Source organism: Chaetodon auriga, chromosome 14, assembly GCF_051107435.1.
Source record: "Chaetodon auriga isolate fChaAug3 chromosome 14, fChaAug3.hap1, whole genome shotgun sequence".
Taxonomy (NCBI): domain Eukaryota; kingdom Metazoa; phylum Chordata; class Actinopteri; order Chaetodontiformes; family Chaetodontidae; genus Chaetodon; species Chaetodon auriga.
The window spans coordinates 14,365,832-14,375,067 of NC_135087.1; the positions used below are offsets into that span (position 1 = coordinate 14,365,832).

Sequence of the window (9,236 nt, forward strand, 5' to 3'; positions counted from 1 at the left end):
AATAATAATGACAAACAAACTCAGCTTACTTTTGTCAGCACAGTTTTTCCACTGCAGCTGCTGCGAGGGTTTGATAGATCTGAGATCTGGAGGGTGAACATGTCAGGACTGTCCCACATGGTCTGACTGAGTGTTTTAATTCAGTTTAGCTGCACACAGAGGCTTTTTCTTCCCTTTTAAGGGGCTGTTGGTGTTACGTTTTCTTTGTATAAACCCAATGGGTGGTGCTATGCGATCTCCCCAGTCTGCTCTCGTCATCAGTTGCCCTGGTGGCAAAAGCTGCCCTTAAACCGAGGACACCCTGTGATCAGTTTGAGAGAAAACAGGCTTATTCACTACCTGAGAATTAATTACAGCATACATACTGACTTTTTGGACATAGACATCTCCAATAAAGGCAGTAATTACATCAAAAATCCCCTTTATCACAAACTGGAGCAAAAGAGCGAAACTGTGTTACTGCGATCCAAGTGAGTCTTTATTGTGATCTTGTAAATCAACAGTCTTTTGGTACAAAACAATTGTGTTACAGAGCACTGAAATAAAAGTGGACAACGCCTAAAGTCCTGTGCACATGAAAATGTTGACTGTGGCAACATAATCAAAACAGTGCGTGGTAAATATGAAGTGGTCCACTGGTGGTCACCGACACTGAAGGAAGTATAAAATGACAGGATTTCTGATTAAAAAAAAAAAAAAATACAAAATGCAGATAAAAGTGCTGTAAACAAACGTTCTCACACCTTAAATGGAAGTCAGTTGCTCTGATACCGCTTAAGGCAAGTGAAAAATTGGGTAAAGTTGCTACAAATAAAAGTCGGAAACACTGTATATAGAAAGCAGTTATACAGTACATATAAACTGAGTTGTCGTCACTTTACATCTACATTAAATGCAGATCAGGTCAGTCAGCTGCGGTGCCCTACGTCATTTTTCATTTCCTGTTTCTCATATTATCACTCAACAGATGTCTGTATACTCTTAAATACACTTCTGTATATTGTGTATTCAATCCCATATTCAGTCAACTTCTCAATAAGGTAAATAGCATGCTAAACATACTAGCGTCTGGATATTAGACAAATATCCAGACAGTCCAGATATCCAGATATTAGACAGTCAAAGAACCGTCTCACACAATTCATTTCATCCACTTTCAGTGTTTTGGAAGAGCAGAGATTACACTGCTTTGTGTTTAGCTATGCAATGACAATAATGGGCTGGATAGAAAAGAGTCGTTTTCTTCTCTTTGAATTTTCATACAAGGCACGAGGGTAGTGGTTTGCAAACTAGTCACTACACAAGCAGTTGCTGCCCAGCAGAGCCTACGTGGATTTAAAAACACATCACATGGATTTGCACACTTACAGTACGACGATACAGATTGCAGACGAGCCTTAAGAGCTTACAGCTATACAGACACCTATGATATGTTCAGTAGCAGATTTACACTGAGTGGTAGTCTTGCCCAGCGTCAGAGAATCATGTTTCTCATTGTGTTGAGTTAGCAAAACTCTACAGTTAATTAAAAATCTTTACAAAGTACTGCACATTAGACACCATTTTATAATGTGGGAACTTTGCCAGCACCAACTGCTATCTACAGGACAGCTCCAAGACACGCCTCCAGTAACACAGACACGGGGAAGCTGAATGAGGCGTTTGCTCTGAGAGGAAAAGATGCTGGTGACCTACTCAACACTGCATCCTGTGAATAGGCCAATGTGTGTACAAAGAATTAAGAGTAAAACAATGGCCCCACGAAACAAGTGCTGTGGTACCTTGTGACTTTACAAGCGAGCTAAAATTCTCCTTCAGACTCGAATCTGGTATCCATTTAGGTCTGCAGACGGTTTTTGCTCCAAAACCTTCTTCTCTCCGGAGGGACTGCAACAAAACAAACACACAAATGAGACAAGACAATGAGTTTTATTCACACGAGAAGGAAACTGTGACTAACTGATACAGAACTTCTCCTTTGCCTTAGATCATGAGACCGTTGCAGTCTCAATATTTTCCAGTGACTAAGAGCATTTCACGTCGGTGGACTGTATTCTTAGAGAGGGACCGAGCTATCTGGAGCACATGATTAATCATACCGTCTCTCAACGCGGCTGATCCTGCGTATGGGGCTGCTTTGTCCTCTGAGGGGGGAACCCATGCTGTTTCTCCTGTCTTTGGTGGGAGAGGGCGGTGCAGGCTTTCCTATCTGCAAAAAACAATTCACACATCACAAGTTGCGTCACTTTCAAACACCACGTACGGTTAACTACGCCCGTGTCCTTGCTGTACAGGGAGAGGCTCGGCGTCAGTGTCTGAAACCTCTCTGTGATTTTTAATGTGATTGTGCAGAGCACTCACTGTAAGAGATCGGCTATTGATGGACTGAGCCAGCCATGCATGAGGCACCGCACAGCAGAGGCGAGCTATCGCATTAGCTTTATTACACACAGAGCTCAGCATCAAGGCTGCCTTCATTATGTTAGCATGATGGGTGATGAGGGAGCATCGTTTGAGAGAAGTCTCTCAGCGAGCAGCAGGTCAGCTCGGCGTCACTGTGAGCGAAGACACAGCACATCAACAGGAATCTAATAAGCAGTCAGGAGAGGCAGCACCTCTGCTCAGGTTAACTTATACTTCTCATTGTCTTTAGTCCCGCAAGAGCGCCACCAGCTTGTGCTGTTGTCAGGCCAGCAGAACTTTAAATATGCACAATTTTAACATTTGATTTAAACAATGCAGGAAGAAATGACAAGCAAAAGCTAAACGTGCATCTGCTTTATGTTTAAAATACAGTTTTCCGGCACTGCCATTCACAGCGGTTGTGACCACTCCACCATCGCGCTGTACCTTCAGCCTCATGTCTCGAGTGTGCCTCTCCAGCTCCTTCCTTAGCTCCTCCTTGGTCAGCTTGTCCACATCCAGTACCGAATGCTTCCACTCTATCTGCTCCACGCTGTGAGGGTCGTGCGACACGTACTGGCCGATCCTGACCTTGCGCAGGGTGTGCCAGTAGCCCCTGTAGGCTGCTTCAAACTCTTGCACCAAGTCCATCAGTGTCCGCAGCTCCAGGGGCTTGAACATGAGGTCCTCCCTCCGGCTGATGCCCAGCGCGCCAAAGCGTCCCCCGCTGTGGACTCCCAGCACGATGTGGTGGAAGTGGTTCCCTGAGAACTGAGACTGAAAGCTGAGGGGGAAGCGCTCCACACCTGGCATGTTGTTGGTGAGGTAACTGAGTGAGAGGTGGGGTCAAGGAGTCTCGAGTCAAAAACACATGACAGCCTATTAACAAACCGCATCTGCTCAGTGCATGTGTGAAACAGTGGTGTCAGCCTCTACAGAGATTGCAATGAAACATGCAGCAACACAACTTTAGTAATTTTCCACAGGGGCGTCCAGGTGGGTCCATACTCCTACCCTGACTGTAAGGATACATCCCCAGGATCACCGCCTCCAGGCATTTGATTGGCAGAGCCTCCCTCGTCATCTCTTTAGCAATGTCCATCAACCTGTGCAGAACAAGAGAGCAACACTTTTACTGCTTATCCACGACAGAAGACACTCACACACTACTGAGTGCACTGCGAATGACGTGAACACAACGTTATTGATTTTCATGCAGTCAAACAAAAACATTTCCCATGAGCCAGGGAAATGAAATCTGTCCTACTAAATCTAATAAAGCAGGGATCTTAAAACTGTTCCAGGCCTGTGCTGCTTGACGTTAGTCAGAGATACAGTTAATCCACACGCATCAGCAGCACAAGCTATACCATAAGAAATCAACAGACGCCGTCACTGACATCCCGTGACCGCTGCCACAAAGCTGCATGAGGCTATCGCGGATGATCAGCCTTGGGTTAAAAATAAAAAGTGCTTACGCAGTAAGAGGCCGGCTCTTCTTGATTTCAAAAAACTGTGTTCCTGTGTGATTGTACCTGTAGGGCACAGTTAAGGTGATAAAACAGGGAGAATGCTCTGCTGCATGCAGCGGGGAGGAGAGACGACCACTTAAAGTGCTTTGTGATATTCATAGGCTGTTGGTTAATTATGGATGAATCTCTGCTCTGACTGGAAATCAAGCTTAATTTGGAATATAGTATCTACAGTGGCCTACTTTCTCATGTTTGGCCCATATTTGTCCAAGTGTGTGAAAACAGTGTGTCAGGGGGATTAGCAAAGGGTAGTTTTTAATCATTGTGTTTATATCTTACATCCATTTGAGTACAATTAGTGGGTAAAACGTGTCTTTCTGACTGTGAAGACAACTGCTTTAAGCCCACTGTGCAGCCAGTACCGACTTAGTCAAAGGATACTGCAATTCCCTGATGTATTTCTGTATGGCTTCCAGGCGCTGTGGGATCGTGGTGGTAGGTTGGTATGTAGGCACACTCGGTATTGGAATCTGCAGGACAGAGCATCCAAACAACTGCATTACAATGACACAATCCCAACATGCACTGCAGCTCCTGCGTGACCTCTATGCTCCTCTCTGCCCAGCATAGCAGAGTTATCTTAGTTACTCCTCAACCATTCCGATGAGGAACCAATGAAAAGTCTCATTCTTCTGCCTAAAACATCTGTGGCATTCAAGTGCACTGTGAACAAAACAAGCAGTGTGTTTTCCTACGACCATGTCATTGGAAAAAAGAGGTCAACGAGCATAAATAATCACTTACAGTGGAGTGTTTGAGGCTGATATAGTGGCACATGGCTGTCTGTATTTCTATCAGCCATGTGGGACTGCATAGTAACACTGTAGCTCACATGCGTGGAAAATTGCTTCACTATGTGCAGCCAGTTACTCCTGTCATGTGGCATCAGCTGCACCTTTTGCACATCCATCACTTTTACCTTGGGCAGGTCGGTGGCACCCCGGATCTGTTTCCCCACAGCCTCACCATTGGGGTGTATGCGAGCCACATGGCGCCACATCCTCTCCCAAGTCTCCTCATCCACCGGGAGGCCTCCTCTGTTCACGTAGAAAGGCACGCCTCCGTCCCTCAGCTCCTCTTCACCTTCATCCTCCTGCTCCTCGTCCCTCTCCTGGATCGAGCCCCCGGTGGCCCTCAGCATCCCTCCTCCGCCGGGAAGCCAACTGAGTCCAGGCACACAACGACTGACTCCCTGGACCTCTCCGCTGCTTAATCTGCTTGCAGGTTTAAATAGGTTCGCACAACAGATGGCCAGCTCATGACACCCAGCAGCTTGTGCCACCAGTGTCTCAAAACAAAAGCCAGTGTCTGTGCTCTCTCAAATCTAACGGCGATCTGCTGTAATGAAGAAATAACTCACCTCTATGGTTGGAGCAGCTGGAGATTTCACAAGTGACGGACGAAAAATACCTTTCTTTTGGGATACAGAATGATTTTTCCGGAGGGACTCAGCACTTTGGGGAAATCTAGTTGACCACAGGCCATTCAATAATTACATATTCAAGTCAATAAAGGACTTAAGACACTGAGGTGGTTTCGCCTTTAGATGTGGAGCCTTTTCTGATGACGATGCTGTGAAAGTTCATCCACAAGCAAACACAAGCCCGCCGATGTACCGCTGTCACAGTCTGTAAGAGGATTGACTCTGCAGACAACAAAGTATTAGAAATTCCTAATTCCCTGCACCGTTAGAGGTCATCCACACTCCAGATAGCCCGCAAATCTCTGCTGCTGGTCAGTCCCATCACGTCAACACCCCGCAAACGTCCGCTTCAGCTCCGCTTCAGATCATTTCCTTCCAGGTGAGCCGGCCGGCCGGTTCATTGTTCACAGATGCTCCTGGGTTCAGACACGGCGGGCTGGATTCACGAGCCGCTCAGACACTCCCAGACCCCCGTCTACTGCGCATGCTCACTACCGAGCGGATGATCTCAGCCGTGACAAATGCTGCATTCAGGTGCTCCCCGAAAGGTGATTATCCGGCAAAACGCACGATTTCGTGGTTTCAATTGACTAATCTAACAGTATAGTGTTTGGTGCGTTGGTGAAAGGATGAAAAAACACATTTCTGACAGTTCTTCAAGATAACATGAAAACCACTGAAAGAGACATGCCAGAAGAGATGCCAAAGAATTGTTTTTTTAATCGATTTAAATTCCAATATACTCTGGTCATGTCGCAGTCCACTTAATTAATGACTGTCATTGATATATTAGTTAAACTAGTGTAACACATCCCCAAAGCAACTAAAGACCTTAAAAAAGTTAACTACGTAACCTAATATTCGGTTATGTTTTGATGGTAAGTTAGCATCTTTGCTCATAAACATGCCTCTACACATACGGAGTGTTAAAAAAAAAATGAGACTGAAGACGACGTGCATTGCAACAATGAATTTAATCTTATAACAAAATGTTTTATAAGAACCACAAAACTGAAAAGTATTTCGCAGTTAGATCAATCACACCCCATCATCACCAAATCAAACTTCAAACCTCACAATAGTTTATATATAAAGAAAAGGAACATCAAACAGAAACAGGTCTATTTACAGGTCTGGCTCAGCTGTAGAAATATTAAAACCTTGGGGCACCATAGTCATCAGGCATCCGTTCAATATTGTACCTGTATGGGGAGAGGAAAAAAATTAGTATGAACTGTGTTTGATGAAGCACGTACTTCCTAAAATGTTACGTTTTATGCAAAGAAGGCAAACACAAAAGGGGCTGCCGTGTCTTTAAGGCTACATTTCAAACAGTGTTACCTGTGGTTTGAGATGTACATGATGGGCACGCCGGGGATCTTCCTGACCCTTCTCTTTAAATCTCTGTCCACAGTAGCCAGGATGTAACACTTGTGCTGTGAAAATATGTTTATGTAATTAAGATCCAAAACTACACAGTTTTACATGACATACATTAACCACTATGAAATGATGACTGCTGTGCCACCAGCGTTTGTTGTCAGTTGGGTGCTCCGATTTGTTACATCCAGCCTTTTGTCAAATCTGTGACAGAGCAAATATTGCCAAGTGTCTTTCACCTACAATCCAAATGACTTTATTGGAGTAGTATATACACTTATTATACTATACTTATTACTGCTGTTATGTGACTGTGGATTTTATGAATCCTTAATTTAGTTATCTTGCCATCAGTTTATTGCTAACCAAGCTAGTTATCATACTAGCTAGCTGTCTGAGGCTAATGTGTTGTGTATTCATCTTAGCCTACATACTGTACACGAATAAACATACACTCTACATATTTGCATGTTTACTAGCCTCAGTACATGCTGTGTTGTTAGTCCCTTGAAGACTTTCACTGGTGAGTCTTTATTTCTAGCATGGGAGACAACATAATTTGATAATTTAACAGCTAGTGTTAGGGTGCTAAAACGCCTAACCTGTTTAGTTCAGCTGACATGGGCTGGTGTGACAGTATAGTATTTCATTTTATCTCATCTTTATTCACTAAAATTGATTTCACACCGATCAGTTCTAAAAATTGCTTCCAGCAAAAACTTCAAAAGCCAACAAGTCTTCAGCCTTTACTGAAAACATGTTTAGCTTCACACATTTCTGCATGTATTACTACATCCGAAATGTTTTTTTTTTATATTTATTTATTTATTTATTAATTTTAAAAGTCTGATAGTCAACATATTCCGGTGTTCATAATGAAGTGTACAGCTACAGCTGTACATTAAGCACGTTACCTGTGTTACTCTTTGGACTAAACAGTCATCAGCGTATGTTCCCTTGTGTGTGCACGGCAGACGCTCAAACCTCGGATCCTTTGCTATCCTGCAAAAACAAAACATGCGAATAATGTAATAATATGTTTGAAAAAAAAAAAAACTCATAAAGAAACAGAATAGGTTCATGACACTATATATTTCATATTTAGTAGACTGTACCTGAGTGCGACTCTGTACTTCATTCCAAGCTTTTCAATCTCAGCCATTACACAGTCGGTGATATGTGGGATACCTGGATTGGACAAAATTTCAGGGGAAAAAAAAAAAAGAAGAAATTTCTATCTTCATTCAGTATTGATTTACATTTATTATAAAAGGTTATTACTGCAATTAATACTTCCCACTTGGCAACAGCACTTACATTTTGCATACAGGCAGTCCATCATAGACTGAACAATGTCCAGTTTGGCCTTGATGGAGAAGTTGATGAAATTGGTGTCGACTAGAATGTGGTATGGTGGACCCAGCTGAGTGTTGTACTGGAAGAACAGGCATGATGGGTGTTTCGGTCTGTGCAAAAAGTTAAAAGAAATCAAGTTAAGGAGCCTTCCACCACAAGCTAGCATCCAATTCAAGCTTTTGTGTGGCCAACTTACACTTCTCTCTGCTTCAGCTCTGATGGATCCTTCTTCTTTTTCTCTTTTCCTTTTGCACGGTCTTTCTCTTTTCTACAAAACAAGCCAATAATTTGAGTGCTTGCACACAACTTTAAGATCCCCACATGACTCCTGAATGCTTTGCATTGTTAGTTTTTTTATGTAACTGCTATCTGGATCACGATGCTGGACAGAGCTCATGAATGAGATGGTAACACTAAGGGTGACAGTGGCCAGAAAACAGACTGTAATTATTGAAACTCACATTCTATTATCTTTCAGATTGATCATTCTCTTCATCGCAGCAAACTTCTTTGTTTTCTGCTTCCCCTAGATTGAACAAGGTAAAACACACATTAATTGGTTACAACCAACAGGATCTTTTGTTTTGTAGCAGGAGCAGAGGTTGTTTGAACTGTGTTAGTGGATGGATTGAGTCTACCTCACAGCAAAAGCTCTCTATCGATTCAACAGACTGTCAACTACCGTTTCTCACAGTTTACTATGAGAACTACTACTACAAAACGCTGAAAACCTAATTTAGGCCACATTTATGGCTACAACAGTTTAGGGAGACAAGTGCCAACTGAAATTCATAAATGTCGTGACCAAGATCTTTAGTGATTCATCTAAATTAACTATATATTTAGATTTATATTCCATTCAGTAACGTTAGCTGTACGTTTAACTTAGCTTAGTTAGTTTACTTAACGTTTAGACGCTCGGTTAGCTAATTTAGCTAACTCAGCCAAAAAACTTAATCGTCGCATTAATACTACACAAAATTGCAATCTTCAAGGGACACCAACAATCCAGACAGCTGTGGTGTATCTGTAACACAGGTAGAGGTTACATACCATGTTTTAAATTTGAGAGAACAGAGCTCATTCGTAGTGTAGAAATTGCTCCCCTTCCCCTCGTGTATCGATGCGATTACAGCTGACGT

At 43.0% G+C, this 9,236-nt stretch overlaps 2 protein-coding genes across 2 annotated transcripts; both read right to left on the reverse strand.

Annotated features, from left to right (window-relative positions):
- Positions 1-451: 451 nt before the first annotated feature.
- vash1 (vasohibin 1) lies at positions 452-5,822 on the reverse strand. Its single transcript, XM_076748311.1, has 8 exons — positions 5,296-5,822; positions 4,855-5,149; positions 4,317-4,405; positions 3,882-3,938; positions 3,435-3,509; positions 2,851-3,232; positions 2,100-2,209; positions 452-1,887 (listed from the first exon to the last, which is right to left on the reverse strand). The coding sequence occupies exons 2-8, from the start codon at positions 5,074-5,076 to the stop codon at positions 1,815-1,817; spliced, it is 1,008 nt and encodes a 335-aa protein (XP_076604426.1). The 5' UTR covers positions 5,077-5,149; positions 5,296-5,822; the 3' UTR covers positions 452-1,814.
- Positions 5,823-6,313: 491 nt separating this feature from the next.
- Positions 6,314-9,234, reverse strand: fcf1 (FCF1 rRNA-processing protein). The gene is made up of 8 exons (XM_076748312.1): positions 9,148-9,234; positions 8,556-8,620; positions 8,291-8,362; positions 8,056-8,204; positions 7,854-7,926; positions 7,653-7,740; positions 6,700-6,794; positions 6,314-6,560 (listed from the first exon to the last, which is right to left on the reverse strand). Exons 1-8 carry the CDS (start codon positions 9,148-9,150, stop codon positions 6,512-6,514), a joined length of 594 nt encoding a protein of 197 aa, XP_076604427.1. The 5' UTR covers positions 9,151-9,234; the 3' UTR covers positions 6,314-6,511.
- Positions 9,235-9,236: the final 2 nt, after the last annotated feature.